This window comes from Saccostrea echinata, unplaced genomic scaffold (genome assembly GCF_033153115.1).
Source record: "Saccostrea echinata isolate AGI-Se365-2 ecotype Australia unplaced genomic scaffold, CSIRO_AGI_Sech_v1 ptg000001l, whole genome shotgun sequence".
NCBI lineage: Eukaryota > Metazoa > Mollusca > Bivalvia > Ostreida > Ostreidae > Saccostrea > Saccostrea echinata.
The window spans coordinates 44268701-44287648 of record NW_026889750.1 but is presented as its reverse complement, the minus strand read 5'-3'; the positions used below and the strand labels follow the sequence as shown (position 1 = coordinate 44287648).

General features: G+C 32.6%; 1 protein-coding gene across 3 annotated transcripts; it reads right to left on the bottom strand.

The window, feature by feature from the left end:
- Nucleotides 1–2292: 2292 nt before the first annotated feature.
- Nucleotides 2293–18514, bottom strand: LOC133192339 (sperm flagellar protein 1-like). Of its 3 annotated transcripts, none has more exons than XM_061328366.1 (7): nucleotides 18239–18514; nucleotides 16476–16587; nucleotides 10058–10266; nucleotides 7459–7510; nucleotides 5505–5561; nucleotides 4741–4870; nucleotides 2293–3739 (listed from the first exon to the last, which is right to left on the bottom strand). In XM_061328366.1, the coding sequence occupies exons 1-7, from the start codon at nucleotides 18378–18380 to the stop codon at nucleotides 3623–3625; spliced, it is 819 nt and encodes a 272-aa protein (XP_061184350.1). In that variant the 5' UTR covers nucleotides 18381–18514; the 3' UTR covers nucleotides 2293–3622. The 3 variants fall into 3 exon arrangements, with proteins under 3 accessions (XP_061184350.1, XP_061184344.1, XP_061184355.1); XM_061328360.1 differs by lacking the exon at nucleotides 16476–16587 and adding an exon at nucleotides 13410–13521 and having other exon boundaries at nucleotides 2452–3739; nucleotides 18239–18507; XM_061328371.1 differs by lacking the exons at nucleotides 5505–5561; nucleotides 16476–16587 and adding an exon at nucleotides 13410–13521 and having other exon boundaries at nucleotides 2455–3739; nucleotides 18239–18506.
- Between the last annotated feature and the right edge of the window lie 434 nt (nucleotides 18515–18948).

Here is an 18948-nt window from a genome sequence, read left to right as displayed (position 1 = left end):
ATCGCTTTGAAAACTTGATGTATAGTTGGACTGCTTCAAAAATTGAACAGTTAGTTTTATCAGACAATTGCCTATCACCAAATAGCAAATTATTCAAAATTTGATCTGGAGAGAGGGTTTCTAAATCTATTATACTCTGAAGACTGTCAAGAAGTATCATTCTCTGATTATTATAGGCAGGGCATTCTAAGAAAAAATGATAGTTATCCTCGTTTGGATATCCGCACTTAGTAGAAGATGCCATTTCACTTAAATAATGATTATACAAGTGAGCATTCAGATTACTAGATTCATTACGTAGTTGACAATGTATAATGTTTTACTTCATGATATTTGTAAAAACTTAAATATATTTATCTATGCAGTCAAATCAAAATAAACAATCCGAAGTACGATTAAAAATGAAAAAAAAAAAACAACTGAAAAATAAGTTATAAAAATATATTTAGTGAGTTAAACTACTTCTGAACTCCCCACTATAATTTGGCACTAAAACGGAAGATGGTTTAGTGAAACATTTCGGTTTTTTTTTTATTTTACTTATTTATTTTTTAATTTGGCGATTGAAACAATCACACACTCACATTTAATATGGAGTTTAAACAAGTGACTATGTTGGCCAATTCTAAAATGTTTTCACGTACATGAAACCAATTTTTAAAAATAATGATGTCATGACCCCCCCCCCCCCCCCCCCCCGCTTTTTGCTTGCGATTTATCGGCTCTTGAATAATGATACTATATATGAAAGAACTTATTTTCTTATTTATATAAAATCAAATTTTGTAAAAGAGGAAAAGGCTTTACAGATGACAGGTAAGGAAAAACTTGGATAAAGTCGAGACTGTACACATAAAAATATTTCCTGTATTTAGGCAAGTTTAATTTCGCCACTGATAGAATTTACTCTTTAATTCCTGAGGAAATAAAAAAGAAATTTTACTTGGAAATAAGATAAATAATAAAGCTAGAAAGCTGTCTGCTCTCATTTGTTGCATAATGCATGTACAAATACTTTTTTTTAAATACCGAGTATCTATTAAGAATTCAATCAGATGTTTTACATGTAATCTTCATGTACGTAAAAGACATTAGTAATTTAAATAATATATAAATTTGAATCTATGGTTACACTCATTTAAAAACAGTTAACTGACTGAAAAGAAATAAAAGACAAGCATATTTTTCTGATAAATTAAAATGAAGAGCCAAAGGATGACTGCACTTAACGCCGGTTTTTGGGTCTTTTTCGGTTGCTTCTGTTGCTTTTATATCTAAACCTTAATTCACTTTTGTATATTTATGAAAGAATCCTGTCAATTTGGAACCAAATTTAAATCTTAAAATGATTTTAGACTGTGAAACAATAAAATGATTCAATGTTTTTTGTCCTTACTGCTTTCCAAATATAGAGAATTTACACTTACCTGCCCTTGATTGAACATTAGATATGCATGAGAGGTGGAGCCAACATTGTAAGAATGGGTCTAAAATTAGACTAGATAAATAACAATGACATGTTTGAAATAAGGAATGTGATCACTCTTTCCCATCTCCATCTCCATTCTATATGGCACAAATACACTACTGTCAAAGGTTTCAAAGCGAAATTAACAATATGATCACGTCCATGTAATTAAAGCAGATTTTTTATCAATGCCAGATGACTTAACGTGTTCGAACACAATGTCCTAGTTAGCACAAAACATGCTACCTTACAAGTCACGTGACGGAATTTAGTATTCACAGAGTTACCTGAGGTAGGAAATCACGTGGTGAATTATAATATTCAACATGTCACAACCCTTGGTTACAACACAGAGAGCGAATGTAAGAAGAAGCAGTTTTTTCTCTTTTTAACCATGAGCGCATGTTTGTCTATTAATCTCCTTTTGACACATTATTATTTATGCAAATATACAACTACTGTTAAACGTAGAACAATAGACAAACATGCGCTGACTATGTATGAAGTCAGTAAAAAAGTGGGCGTCCTCATTATCGAACGGAGATTCAAGAAATTGTGATGACCCCTGCCTTTGAAAACAGATTCGAACTTCGTAAATACACACTTTTATTAAACGTAATTACATAAAGTTGTAGATTGGATGTTGACCATTCTTGCAATGAAAAGAAAAATGCTTGTTTTGAAAGTTTATTTTGTCGCAAATTTCGCATATCCTTAAGTGCAGTCATCCTTTAGGAAATGTTTCTAAATTTACAGTAAAAACCGATCCCGATCCGATCGAAAATAATGCAAAATTAACAAATTTATCAAACTAAAGGCACCTGCCACCTATATAACATGTTAAAAAAAATAAATCAAGAAAGTTTTTACTCATATTACAACAAAAGAGCCAAATTTAACATTACAATTATAGTATTTTTTTCTTTATATAATTCCGGTCGGGATCGGTTTCATTTGGGAAAATTATTAAAAAAAAAAAAAAAAAAGGTAAATTTGACTCCTTTTATTTCTTTCAATATACCTGTTCCCACTGATTTTATTGAGTGATTCAAAAGTTTGTACTTTGTATTCATAATAACATAAGAAAAAAAATCTGTCCTTGTAATGTATTGGGTTTTATAACGTAATGAAAATTGGATACTGAATTCAAAAAGTTACTTGCTTAACTCAAATTTGGACCATAAAATTTTTTCTAAAGAAGTATAAATTGGAGTCTTATTCATTAATAAAATAAAAGATAAGAGTCTATGCTATAAATAATATTCATCGACACATCCAGCTTTTGAGTATCTGTTACATATAAAACAAAATAAAAACGTAGTAATTTTTTTTACCCTAATGTTGACCTTTTTGCACTTAAAATTAAGCATTTACCAAAAATAGGACTAGTGGAGCACTAATTTTTTTTTTAATGTTGTCATGTGTAAACACTTGCTTTAATAAGTCTCCATGCAAAAAATAATTAAAATCCATGACATGCGATGTGCCACCCATTGCCTGGTTTTTCGGTGGACTGCCTCTTAAAACAATTCGTAAATTTAGAAAGAATAATAATCTGAAAAAGTCTTTTGGCAAAGTTTCTGCAAATATGGCTGAACTTTTAATAAAAATAACCTTCTATTACAAGTTTATATATTTATCCCTGATTTATAATGAAATAAGAACAAAGGAAATGCACTACATTTCAGTGAACAACAATACATTTAAAAAAAAAAAAAAAAAAAAAAAAAACCCACTGTATTCAACTACTGTTCCCTTAAATATTCCAGCGTATTACGTTAAAATTGGAAAACTACCAAGCTCTTCATAATTTCTACAAGAATAAAAGAAGTGTACCCTATTAAATTGACAATCCAATTCCAAAAAATGTGAATTTTAAGCAAACAGCAAGAGGGATCATACTTAGTATATGAGAAAATTCATTCTTTAAAATAACAACCATTTATAGTTAAAATATGACTTAAATTAAAAAAAAATAAATTCAGTAGTAATTTTGATTAAGGTACAAATTAACTCCCTTGTTAAAAGGTTAGTCAAATCATTTGAGTAAAAATATCCTTTTGTTCTGTCCAAAGTCCATTTATCACAATTTTGTGTAAACAGTGATAGAGTATACTTCTGTTTTGTCAGCCTTGACCCGGTCAATGTCTATTTTCACCGCTTTAGGTTCCCCGTTGGACGCATGGACTCCACTCGATTCTGAAGATCATCGATGCGAACATCTTTCAATTGAATGAGACGTTCCAAACGACGGACCTTTGCTTTCAAAAACTGTTGAATATGAATGTTATACTCTATTTTGATTTATAGTATAAATTGCCATATAACATAAATATAAAATTTACTAGCTATGTATATCACATTTCTCATCTTAACAATATATGCTTTATCTCTGACTATATTCCTACCACCTGTTACCTGTAAACCTTACAATCTGATTGTCTTACATGTACTATTACAGATAATATCTGCCAATATCCCTTGATATATTTCATTTATCCGTATGCCTTGCAAGTTATGACTGACCATTGATGTATCTTTAATATTGACAATTTCTTTTGACAATAATTTTACATTTTAAGCTTTTCTCTCTTCTTTCATGGTCTACATATTTAACCCCTTTTTTTAAATTTGCTTTTAACTACCTAAGAGAGCTGGGAACTTTAAAAAAAAAAACAAGAAGTCTGTGAGCCAATGCTCACTAATAATACCCCTGCTCTGATGTGAATATACAAGTTCAGTTATGGACAGACACAGTGATAATCAGGAAGTGGACATTGGATCTTTACAAAAATGAATCCCGACATATGGCATTCTTAAACAAAGGGTGTGCTAAAATTTCAAGCATCTGTGATGAGCAGTTGCTGAGAAAACTGTGACCAAAACTTGTTATGTATGGTACGGACAGACGCACAGATTAACAGGAAGTTGACATCGGATTCATACAAAAATGAATCCCAACATATGGCAAGCCTAAACAAAGTGTGTGCTAAAATTTCAAGCATCTGCGATGAGTAGTTGCTGAGAAAACTGCGACCAAACTTTGTTATGTATGGTACGGACAGATGCACGGATAAACAGGAAGTTGACATCGGAATCGTACAAAAATGAATCCCAACATATGGCATGCCTAAACAAAGAGTGTGCTAAAATTTCAAGCATCTGCGATGAGTAGTTGCTGAGAAGACAGACAGACGGACAGACAGACACACAAGGGTAAAACAGTATACCCCACTCTCCTTCGGAGCGGGGGTGTAATAATAATTCCCTACCTCTATGGTTTCATCTTTGGCAAGACATTCCTGGACCTTATCCTCAAACAGAAGCCTAGGTACAGAGTTTGCCTCAGTTAAATGTGCTGGGATTCTTCTTTGTTTAGGCTTCTCTGTATAGTTGCTAGGCCTGTAATTATTAACAATTCTATCACAAACAAAGCAGTTGGTCAGGTCTTCAATATGATTTTTTAAGAAGCTAACAATATAAAGTCACTCACATAATAAAGCCACAACATTAACACCAATGCAATAAAGCAAAATCCAATCCATCACACCAACAAATGTAACTTGGAAGAAAAAAAACATTAAAAAACACCTTAACCAGTTACACAATTACCTCCTAATTATATTCTACATATGCATTGTATATGATCCAAAATTTGGTAAAATATGTACTTGTATGCATGCATATATTTTGCTTTAATAAGTCATTCAACTGCTACAGAATATGATTACAATATCTATGAATAGATGTTTAAAGACAAAGTATTTATCTGATTGATGAAAGATACATCAGCAGGAAAGTTTCTTTGATGTCCTTTTAAGCAAATAGATTCCAAATAGAAGTTATGTTTACAAAGAGAGTATATACTGCTTAGCAGAAGTAAAAAAAAATCACATACTGCATAAAAAGAAATAGACAATTATAGATATTACATACAAGATACATATAAAACACTGAGTAAGACCATGTGCTAGAAACACTGCATCATCTATTTTATAGGAAAGACAAGGACACAGAAGATCTCCCTGGCTGATACCTTAATAGCTTATCAAGTGTTACAACTTCCTTGCTATCAGCATGCCGTTTAAAATACCTGTAAATCACCACACTATGTTAACGCATATACTCAGTAGATCAATTTTCTATAAAGTTAATTTCATGCTTAATTATCCTTCTTTCTTAGTGTCACTCAAGAGAGCATGCATTGACAACAAACATGAAACCTATACCCCATCAGTTCATGTAATCCAACATGATTAATAAGTGCCACTTTCTGAGTCCTAGAGAAAGTAGGTTACAGTTTATCTCAAGTTAATGCTATTTTTGTGAAATTCTCACCAATAATCATGATCATGATGATGATCGTCAAATAAGTATCTTGAAATACATAAAACAATAAACATTTGTCAATTAAAACCATTATAAAAATTAAATAAAATAGATGTTTTTTTTCAAACCTTTTTCAAACCTGTAAAAAATTAATCTATAAAGAATATTCAACACTAATATTCATGTTTAAAAAATATATATCAATCTGTGTTGTGAACATTACAAAAGGTCAATAGGTCACACTGCTCACTTAACCTGGCTTCCTGTTACATGTAATCAGGAGTCAGTAACTACATGTATGATCTAAAGAAAAAAAAAAATTTTTTCGAATTTGAAAAATAAAACAGACTTTTAACAAAGAATACTAAACTGAAACGAAATTGCTTCATTTTTTTCTTGCCGAATTAAATAGGTGTTGTCTAATGTCTAATGGAGTAAAAAAAAAAAGAAATCAAGACAAGTAAAAACATTAAATATATATATATATATATATATATATATATATATATAAACTGTTTTTTTTAAAGTAGGAGATCAGTCATATTACAGAATTAAATATCCTAGTTACAGTTGCCCATGATTCTTTCCCAAGAATAATAATACTAATCTTTACAAAGAGGTTTTTGAAAATAAGTATGATTTTTTAAGTGACATGCCCTTTTTCATTATTTTTGTATTATCTGACCCTGAAAAGAAAAAAAGATTGACTTATCTTGAATTCCTCATAAAAGAAGCTATTCTAAATAAAGTTTGGTGTCTGATTTACCTTCAACAACAACAACCCCCACCCCATCCCACCAAATATTTTTAAAAAAGTGTTACGGTGAACTAAACAAAAATTGATAAAAAAAAGCTTACTGAAGCATTTGGTTCACCTTTACTAAAATGTAAAATTTTTCAGATATAATGCCCTTGTTCACACAAAGAATTTAATTCGAATTAAACGTAAGTTACTGTGAATTAAATTTGAACCGCGTTCACACAGAGAATTCAATGCAAATCAGTTCAATTCGAATTAGTTTACTGCACATTAACCTCAGTGTGAACACTAAGCGAAGCTAATTCGAATTAAATTCTGACGCATGAGTAATGGCAGAATTAACTAAGTTACATGCCACATATCGGTGGTCAGATATAGGTATCTGTGCTATTTTTGAGTGAAATATAGAGGAAAATTATGTTAATCACTAAAGTATATACACTCACAGTCACTACGACATTATGTCAAATGGATCTGCTCTGCATATGTGACGTGATTTGTAAATGACGTCATAATAGCTTTACTGAATAGCCTTACTGTAGAAATAAAATTTTAATTCGCATTATAGTTTACTTCGCATTTGCTGTCGTCTGAAAACAATTTTATTCGCATTAGTTTAATTCGCATTATTTTATTTCGCATTAATTTACTGCGAATTAAACACTCCGTGTGAACAGGGCATAAATAAGTTATTTTGTCTTATTACAGGTAATACATGTACATGTAGTGATGGTACTCATGCATACTTAAATCCAGTGTTTCAAATTGGCATATATTCAACAAGTATATGTTAGCAGTGTCAGGAGGCAGAAAATTGTGAGAATGTGGTGGATTTGAACAAGGTAAATTGTTGGAGGGAGAAGTTCATTAATGTAGAAATGTGGATTGTTCATGCACTTACCCTCCTCCTCCTCTAGTAGGACTCACTCCCTTCCGACTCCGCCCAGGGGATCCTACAAATCATAGATAAGTTCATCCATTCAATCAGGTACAGCATTTTATACGTCATGATAAACTGTATTTGTTCTTACATGTTCAGATTGTGGAGTATGACACCAAATATCAATACAAATTTAGATGATTATTAACTATTTATGTTACATTTATACATTACTACCAAACTATCATGTACTGATACAAGCTTTGATATCTACAATGTATACTCTTGAAATGTATAGAAAATGCCATTACAAAGATATCTAATTCATTATACAGTATAATAAAGTGCAATAATAATATATATTTCAAATGAAGGTTTCACCAAGAAGTGAGGAAAAAAAGGTTGGTGCCTGATAGGTTGCCCCTCTTTCCTTTGGATCCACCACTAAAACAGCTTTTGAGGTAAAGGAAATTAGCATGACCAAGAAAACTTTCTGTATAGGGGTTTAAATTTGCCAATATACAACTTTCACTTTACATATTTCTTTTGACACCTATAATTGCAAGTGTCTGAATTTGCACAAATGAAAATTGTCTTCACTGTATATATAATGACTTGCATATTTTCACTGTTGACTGAATTTGGAACTTTACTGAATGCAAGGATATAATAAATATTATAATTAACATTGCTATTTTTCCCACTATACAGTATATGCTAAGAGACAGAAAAATTGTAAAGTTTTTTTAAAGGTATTGAAGAATACTTGAAGATGTAAGAGGAATGGATAATGCTTCTATCACCAACAAACTAAAGAGGTCCATGCGCCACAACACTCACCCGAGTACTGTAAACCAACTTTTATTCGCATGCGAGAAATCTTCGCAAGGTTCGCGAGAGCCTCGTCATCACGAATATTTCTCGCAGCGAACCGGTCCTTAAAGTCTCTCTTTCCATTAACAACAGATCCAAAAAAGGCTTGATCGCGAAAATTAATCGTCGCGAACTAGTTTACCCCTGGTAAATCGCGAAATAAAGTCGTCGCGAATAAAAGTTGGTTTACAGTAACCATGGCCCTTCAGCAGATTATTATAAATATGACTAATCATGACTTTGCTATTCCTGGGAAAAGGTTTTAACAGATTTTTTTTGTTTTCCTATATAAAACTGTGGCCACATCTTATCCCCAAGGGTCATGATTTAAACAAACTTGAATCCTCACTGCCTGTGAATGCTACCTTCCATAGAAATACAACTGATCATTGCTTTGTTGTTCTTGATGAGAATATTTCTTAAGATTTTTCCTATATATACTCATGTACATCTTTGATCAATCATAGCAGCCCCACCCTTCCCCTGGGGGATCACGATTTAAGCAATTAAATTCAAATCTATGTTAGGAAGCTTTCACTTGAGTTTCATCTTTTCTGGCCCCACTGTTCTTGAGAAGAAGATTTTTAAATGACCCCACCCTATTTTTACTTATTTTAATTATCTCTTCTTAAAAGAGGGTATAGTCTTTTATTTGAACAAATTTGTCCTCTTTACCCAAGGATCCTCTTTTCTAAGTTTAATTGAAATTGGCTTGTGGTTCTGAAGAAAAAGATGAACTTGTAAAAAAAATCTATGACAACAACAAACACAACAGACAACGTACAAATTTTGATCAGAAAAGCTCACATAAATTTGCATTCATCTCATGTAAGCAAAAAACCAGTCAGACTAATTATTGTAATGCACAATTCTTGTTATCTAAAAATGATTATTTGATTATAATTCAGTCATTCTGATTTTCTTATATGAAGTTCCACTTGGGCTAAATTTTAAAACTTGAAACTTCAGTGGATGGTCAAAATGACAGGCTTACAACTAAATACCACATACAGATCAAACTTATAGGCTTAAGAAAAGTGAGTTTCTGTAACCTAAGGCACACTGCACTCTGTAGTGTACGCATTATCCCAAACACTGCATGTGCTTCAAAGTGTAAAGGTTTTACTTTGGAGAAAGAAATGTTTCTTTGAGGCTAGACCTTGAGAAAATACAAGATAACTTTTGTTTATTATTAACGATTATTTTTCCATGAGACCATGGAGATATAGCAAGATTTTTAAAATGATGTATAAAAAATTATTGTAATGCATAATTCTTGTTATTTAAAAATTTGACATATTCATACTTTAGAACATTAACATTTGAGATGTATCCAGATTTAGACAGAAGCTTTGTTCTGATCAGAGAGCATTAATATGTATACTTAAAACCTGCATTGTTGACTGATATTAAACTAATATTTTATGTACAATCACTTCTGCATTTTCTTAACTTTGTTTTGTTTTGGCAATTTTTTCTAATATAATCTTTCAAAGGTTGAATTCATTATTTTCTATAATCTTACAGTTCTATTCAAATAGCTTTATAATGGATCCGAGACGAGGAATTGAACATTCTGCCATTATATTTTTCCGCAGTTACTCCCTCATAGTAATTACAGTACAATGAAGTATCCTATGATCATACTAATCATAAATACCAAGTCAATGTTATATTTAATAAATGTTCTAATGTTAATATTTACATAAGCCAACATTGCAGTTAAGTTGCCCCATTTTACACATACCTATATTTTGGTCCGCCTCAGGCTGATCACTTTCATTTCTCCTACCTCCAGCATGCCGCTGTGGAGGGTTTCTCTTCATTTCCCACTCTGCCATTTCAATTTTCCGTTTCAGCATTCTTAAAAGTAACTCAATGGTTCCTGGCTTGGCATTCACTAAATCCCGAATAAGGGCATCCGAGAGTTCAAAGTTCAGTTTTTTAAACACTTTTCTGTAGCAATAAACAATGCTTTTTAAAAAAAAACATTTATATTAAAAAAAAAATGATCACAGAAATGTTTAATATTTATAAATTTAAATAGGTAAATGATTCTTTAATATATTATCTTGAAAAATCTGTTAAATCACATTTCTTTTCTCAAATTAAAAAATAGTTCAGCTGAATACATTTGACCACAGAATGTTACATACCATGTTATTATTCTAAAGTAATATTACATAGCCAACCAAAAAGTGAAGAAAGGAAACATGCAAATTACAGAAAAGAAAGGATAAATAAATACATGCAGCAATGAGATAATTATCAAGGGGAGAAATACTAGTATTAGCTTTAATAGCATACATAGGTAGTTGGATGTCAAGGTCTAGGATATGCAGGCTAAAAGTTTTGTTTACATAACACTCAATCTTGCTTTATATTCTAGCCTAATTCATGATGACTTGGTAACAGGCTCCTTATTTATATCCTACAGGCAAGGCGGCAAGGTCTCATCAACAGGCAACTATTCTTAGTCTGTGAGGACTCAATCAAAGGCTCCTATATATCTCACAACTTAGTCTGAGAGGACTCAAAAAAAGGTTCTTGTGTTAATAAATCTCTCAGCCTTTTCCGAGAGGACTCAATAAATATATTTCACAGCCTAGTCTGAAAGGACTCAATAAATATATTTCACAGTCTAGTCTGAGAGGACTCAATAAATATATTTCACAATCTAGTCTGAGCGGACTCAATAAATATATTTCACGGCCAAGTCTAAGAGGACTCAATAAATATATTTCACAGCCTAGTCTGAGAGGACTCAATAAATATATTTCACGGCCTAGTCTGAGAGGACTCAATATATTTCACAGCCTTGTCTAAGAGGACTCAATAAATATATTTCACAGCTTAGTCTGAGAGGACTCAATAAAAGGCTTATAAATATATCTCACAGCCTAGCCAGCAAAGACTGGATTACTGTAGACTGAATTTTTGCAGTGCAACCCTACACTACATGGTCATTGAGAATAGAAGTGAGATAAAGCTATTTGGACTTTAGTTTTATAAAAGGATCATTACCATTTACACTTTCACTGAAATTATTATTTTAAAGCACATGTATTTAACAATGAACTCCTTTGACTAACATAACTGCCTTAAGTGAAAATATAGAAATCAGAGAAATTCACTATATATAAGAATATATCACAGTGTTTTAATTCCCTTAATTTATTTCAAAGTGAGGCTTAGAGATCAATTGTAATAGGCTATGGATTGAAGTTCATGACAAATCTCTGTGGACCTTACAACAATTAAATTTTGTTGTTTTTTTTATTTCAAAGCGGCATTTTTATCAATTGATGCAGTCAATTTGGCCGATAGCCGGTTCTTAGGGAAAACACTTTATGATACTTATCTAATCTTAAATTTAATCTGTGAGGACTCAGTAATGGGTTCTGTATTATATTTCAGAATTATCCTTATTTCAGTCACAAGATAACTGTATTAACTTTTTGATATTGAGATACAACTAGGCTAGCTTATAAAATGATGGGCATTTAATGCATTGTCTATTTTAGTTAAAATCAAAGTGATATTAATGAACAACTCTTCCATGTGTTGGCTCGATTTAAAAGGCATTGAAATGAACAAACAGTGACTTCAATTTAATACACAATTTCAATGAAGTAGTAAAACTTGATTATGTTATGTAATGACCTTAACTTTTCATACTTTTGGATATAGACACTCCATAACATTAATCTCAGACTTTGGAATGAGAAGTGGTTTGTCAATGTAAAAAAAAAAGTTAATAAAATTTTACAAACTATTCTTTTTTCCACCATGCCCACAGTAATGCATGCTTTAAACAAGGAGATAAATTAACAATTCTAATGATGGTTTCTGTTTACTAACTTGTACTTGTATATACATGTTTAAATTCAAGTCGTACAGATTTAATTTCAAATGTCAAGAGAATTTGCAATCTATCAATCTTTGACAAATTAAACTGTTATTTTTAAATATATTCAGAGAGTAGAAGAGAAGGGTGGTGTTCGGTTTGTATAGGGAGGGTGTGTTCTAACGGTTTGTATTTAGGAAGGGAACTCTTCTGTTTGTACATGTATAGGGAGGGTGATGTTTTATCTAATGGTCTGTATTTAGGAAGGAAACTGCTCTGTTTGTATAGAAAGGGTGGTGTTCTAACAGTTTCTGTTTAGGAAGGGAACTCTTCTGTTTGTACATGTATAGGGAGGGTGGTATTCTATCTAATGGTTTGTATTTAGGAAGGGAACTGCTCTCTTTGTATAGGAAGGGTGGTGTTCTAACGGTTTGTATTTAGGAAGGGAACTCTTCTGTTTGTACATGTATAGGGACGGTGATGTTCTATCTAATGGTTTGTATTTAGGAAGGGAACTGCTCTGTTTGTATAGGGAGGGTGATGTTCTATCTAATGGTTTGTATTTAGGAAGGGAACTGCTCTGTTTGTATAGGGAGGGTGATGTTCTATCTAATGGTTTGTATTTAGGAAGGGAACTGCTCTCTTTGTATAGGAAGGGTGGTGTTCTAACGGTTTGTATTTAGGAAGGGAACTCTTCTGTTTGTACATGTATAGGGAGGGTGATGTTCTATCTAATGGTTTGTATTTAGGAAGGGAACTGCTCTGTTTGTATAGGGAGGGTGATGTTCTATCTAATGGTTTGTATTTAGGAAGGGAACTGCTCTGTCTGTATAGGGAGGGTGATGTTCTATCTAATGGTTTGTATTTAGGAAGGGAACTGCTCTCTTTGTATAGGAAGGGTGGTGTTCTAATGGTTTGTATTTAGGAAGGGAACTCTTCTGTTTGTACATGTATAGGGAGGGTGATGTTCTATCTAATGGTTTGTATTTAGGAAGAGAACTGCTCTGTTTGTATAGGGAGGGTGATGTTCTATCTAATGGTTTGTACTTAGGAAGGGATCTGTTCTATTTGTACATGTATAGGGAGGGTGGTATTATATCTAATGGTTTGTATTTAGGAAGGAAACTGTTCTGTTTGTACATGTATAGGGAGGGTGGTATTCTATCTAATGGTTTGTATTTAGGAAGGAAACTGTTCTGTGGGTAATGGGGAATCAAACAACCAAGGTTAAATCTGGGTTTCCTGCTGTTACCTGTTCATATATAACCAATTCTCCATCTTTTTTGAAGTGGAATTGGCCGTGCTATAGTTGTGTTTCTGCACCAGGTGGGGGAATTTATGATACATTATCTCAGAAACCAGTACTGAAAGTAATTAAGCAAAAAGTAAAGCACATATTGCTAACAATCTCCAGCAAATGATATATATATATATATATATATATATATATATATATATATATATATATATATATATATATATATATATATATATAGTTTCAGACATAACACTGTCACAGTGAGTCTGCCACATACATGCCACATGACTGACCTGAAATCAAAATGTTAAATGAATAAAATACTAATCCATTTAGATTAGCAGCCTATGGATATCTGAGTATGACCTCAACTTGTACTGATGCTTCCAGACCTTTACCTTAAATACAAAGTGTAATTTACAGGTAGATCCCATTGTGTTGAATTAAGTAATGACCAGCATAATATTTGTAAACCTGCAGATATTTACAGACAGACAAGTCCTATATACCCAAAACTCAAGGCTCTGATGAAGACCTTTGAAGTTTTTTTGTTTTACAGTATGGCTTAGAACATTTTAAGTACCGGTACTCTTTTTGGTACTCCTACAAATCTGCAGGATCAACTTCTAGTTTGTTTGCCATCTGCATGAGAAATAGAGTAACATCCCTTGGTAATGCTAAATGAAAAACCAAATTAGTTCAAAGGAATATTTCTAAAATATTTAGCAATATCAATGTTTAAAATTTTCTATTGATTGCGCTGAAGTGCTGTTTCAGCAATTATTTTTTACGCCCCCGTATCAAAGATTTGGGGGTATATAGTTTTAGCCCTGTCCGTCCATCTGTCTGTCTGTCTAGCTGTTTGTCTGCAAAAACTTTAACACTGCTCATAACTTTTTATTGGTTTGAGCTATGGCTTTCATATTTCAAATTACTGTGTATTCCTTGTGACAAGTCCTTTCCTTGGGTACCATCATGTTTGACCTTTTGACCTTGACCTTGGAATCTGACCCAGTTTTACAAAATTTTATCCAACTTTAACCTTGGCCATAACTTTTAAATGGTTGGTGTAAAGGCTTTCATACTTCACATATGTAATCCTTGTGACAAAACCTTCCTTTGGATACCAGCAACTTTGGTCCTTTGACCTTGACCTAGGAGTTTGACATACTTTTGCAAAACTTTAACCTTGGCCATAACTTTTGGACTGTTGGTGCCAGGGCTTTCATACTTCACCAATGTAATCTTCATACTTCACAAATGTAATCCTCGTGACAAGACCTTCCTTTAGATACCAACAACACTGAACCTTTGACCTGAAGCTTGGAGTTTGACCTACTTTTGGAAAACTTTAACCTTGACCATAACTTTGAACAATTGGTTTTAGAGCTTTCATATTTCACTTGTGTATTTCTTGTGAGAAGACCTTCCTTTGGATACCAACAATTATAGCCCTTTGAACTTGAACTTGGGAGTTTGACCTACTTTTGAAAAACTTTAACCTTGGCCAAATCTTTTGAATGGTTGGTGATAGGACTTTCATATTTCACATGTATATTTCTTGTGATAAGGCCTTTCCTTGGACTCCATTAATTTTGACCATTTGACCTTGACCCTGATGTTTGACTTACTTTTAAAAACTTTAACCTTTTCCTATCTTTTCAATGGTTGCTGCTAGGGCTTTCATATTTCACAGGTTTATTCCTCGGGACAAGACCTTACTTTGGGTACCAACATATTTGATTTGCATTTGAGAAAGTTTAACCTTCGCTGTAAGTTGCCATACGGGGGCATCAGTGTTTCACAAACACATCTTGTTGATAATCAGCAACTACTGAAACAATACTAACTCATACTACAGTTAAATTGTATGTAGTTGCCAACAGGTGTAAAAACAATTATAAACTCTTTAAAAACAGATTGCAAGTATGTGAGCAGACAAGTATGAAAATTTGATTAGATTAATATCAACTGTACATATTGTTGAGTGGGGATTTGTTACTTTAAGTATTGAGTGAAACTTAAAGAATCACATATTGCCACTTTAAGGAGTCTCAATTATTACAAAATAAAGCTCACTCCAAATTTATATACCACCATTATCCAGCTAAATGGTTTATAGTTAAGGACCATCATGCTGAATGAAGTTCCTTCTTTTTCTTTTTTTTCCACATGCACCACTCAAACTGACTTGATATTCTAGACTGACAGCTAGGAGCTATACACATTACAAACATAGCTAGTTATATAGTCTACACTGAAGTGGTACTAGGTACATAATTTATTTGCTTCACTACACTTGGCTATAGTCTGGGTCCCCCCCCCCTCCCCCCCCCTTTTCCTATACTTAATGGAAACATGTCATACATCAAGGTACATTATCTTGCTTTTATAAATTGATTTCAAACAGATGATGCTGGGAAAAGCACATGCACATTCAAACACAGTAACAAAAAAAAAACAGGCTTACTAGCAGTATTAAACTATTTACATATAGTTTCAAGAAAAAAAATAATGTCAGCAGAAAAAAATCAATCAAGTTAAATTAATGATTAATACAAAATTACAAATCTATCAGAACTTAATTGTACAGTAAAGGATGACTACTATAACCAGAACTAAGGGACATTTAACAGTATAGGTGTAAATGAATCATTGACATATTTACATTAATATAGACACTAACAGCTGAGCACTACAAAGGGAATCACCTGGATATATCAGTTACTGTATTCTGGGAATTTTTATCCTCTCTTGATTCTGCTCAAATTAAGACCTCTGTTAAATTAGTTCAATTTAATATGAATGAATTCATGCATTCAGAATGTATGAGTTCAAAATGAGGACAAACAGCATGGAAATAAGAAGGTGATGAAAATTTCCAAATAACAGTAACCGCAAAGATTTCAATTAAAAGATTGATTTTCATAATAAAACAAGTGTTAGTCCAGAAATAACAGAACTTAATTAAGTGTTTTGTCAATAAACTGAGTTCTCCAGGTGACGTTAAGTGAACTACAGCACCAAAAACCACATAGGCAGAGAGTGACCTTTTTGTACCTGTTGAGGACGAGCCAGTTTTCCTTCTTTTGATTGGTAGCATTCGCTGGGGTGTAGTTGTGCATTTGCACCAGCTGAGGGAAGAAATTCTGGACTATCTCAGCCACCAACACTACAGTACAATCACCAGTTCAACCCATAAATATTTTTATTTATTCTTGTGCGTCAAAAGTTTGAAATACTTTGATTTCAGTTATCACTACTATCTGACTACTGTTTTTAGTCTATACCATATACATATCTCTCATAGGCCAAAATATTTTTAGGGTAAATAAGTCTTAATATATACAAACAATCACATTTTTTCAACCACAGTTACAAAATACTACATAATTATAGTAATTTTGTATGGTATTTAAATAACACAATAAAAATGTAAAGCAGATCCAAACATTGAAGGTGGTGATAAGGGTGATTCAGACCCTTTCATCCCCCTTCAGGATAGCTTGATAGTCATGACATTAACTATGTTCTGCAAAACTCATTTTACCTAATTATTTGAGTATTTTCTGTAATGTAAATCTGATTTCTTCAGGGTGTTATTATTTTTTTTTTATTTTCTGTATAATTTTTAAAATAACATATAATAAAACAAGCTGCAGATTACAACTAACCCCCCCCCCCCATTTTTTCATAAAAGCATCTCTCATATGACATGAGAAGGCTATATGGAGATCTCTTTATATAAATATAGTCTTTTTGGGTATATACTATATATCATTATAGCAAGCAGCACGAAGCACCACTCGTCACTGCGAGCTCTTAAGCAATGCCTGGGTAAAAACAAAATTTGGACTGTCTGTACATTGATCCAATAAATCGCATATGGCACCCTTTGAAACGTCAATACTTACAGTAACCAATCAAAAGTATACCAATAAAAAAAATAGTAAGCTAACCTTGTTTTCATAGATTAATAATGCAGACAGATGGTTGAATCCACATTCTTTGTTAAAAAATTGCACATATCAGACTTTGTTATGGGAATCTGCAACTATAATATTTATGACCTCATGTGATGTCACAGTCTAGACCTTCCAAATATCTTCTGCAGTTTGAAGAGGTGGATTTAAGTTAAAAGTGAATAGGTAGACTATCCAACACATCTGTGTTCACCCAAATGATCGCAACATCAAGATATTATAGCGAGCGCAGCAAGCGGCGCCGCCCGCCCTGCGAGCTCTAATGACAATGTCTGGGCGAAGAGAAAATTCGGACCGTGCACATTCATCCAAATGAATTTTTTTTCGCAGTAACCTCTGGACCCACAATGCAACGCTTATTGCATCTCGCCACAAACTATGTTCTCATGGTAACAACAATTAAAAATTCACAAAAAAATAAAATCAATTTGATTTAATGGATATTGCACACGGATAGTAGATTAAACGTTCTTTGTTAAAGTTTTGCACTTTTTAAAATTCGTTTATGGAAATGCAGCGAAGTAAACATACAACGTCATGTGACGTCACAGTCTAGATGTTCCAAATGTCTTATGCGGTTTGAAGAGGCAGATCTATTAAAATTAAGTGAACAGCTGTGCTCGCCCCAACTGTCGCACCGTCAACATATTATTCTTTTTGGTTATTATATGAAAATAATCTGCATAAGATATAGTGTCATTGTTAAGTAGTTTTCCCAACCTATCAAAAAGGAAAAACATTATATTTCATGTATGAAAGAAGCACCTGAAACAAATTTCAACTGACAATAATTTGCACTTATCAAAGAGTACATTTAGAATACTATTTTATCAAATATACCTCCATCAGCAAAATCTCTTGCTACGTTTTTCTTTGGTCTGGAGAGAGGGATGCTGTCAATCCATGTGTAAAGATTCTCCAACTCCTCATCGTCGAAATAATCCAGGCCGGATTCAACTGGGTGGATTTTATCTACAGACATTCTTCTTTACACTGAGAACCGTGAAAATGTTCCTATCATGACATACCGTACAGATTTTACAGTAATTAATTTCTTTTATCACTAAATACACAGAAGTGCGTAGAAAGCGTCCATTGCTGTTTTGTTGTCAACGAATTTCCCGTCATGCATCAAAACATTCCGGGTGCGTCGATTTACCCAAATGGACCCTAAATGGAAACCTAAATGGACCCAAATGGAAATCAAATGGACCCAAATGGAATATTAAATATATATCATTGTATTTTCATGTTGTTACTTATTTAATGAACATAATAAACTTGCAAATGGAGAATATTAATTATTAATTTCTAATATTGTATTTTAAAATACGAATTAATTTTTTTTCTATTTGTAACTTTTGCATATCATTGAATACAAATTGAAGTATTTCATATTAAAGTTTATTTAGTGGCCGTAGGAACCGGGGGGGGCACAGGGGAGGCGCCGCACACCCCCAATAATTTTGCAGATGTATAGAATACCATAGAAAATTAATTCGTATTTTAAAATATAATATTAGAAATGAATAATTTATATTCTCCATTTG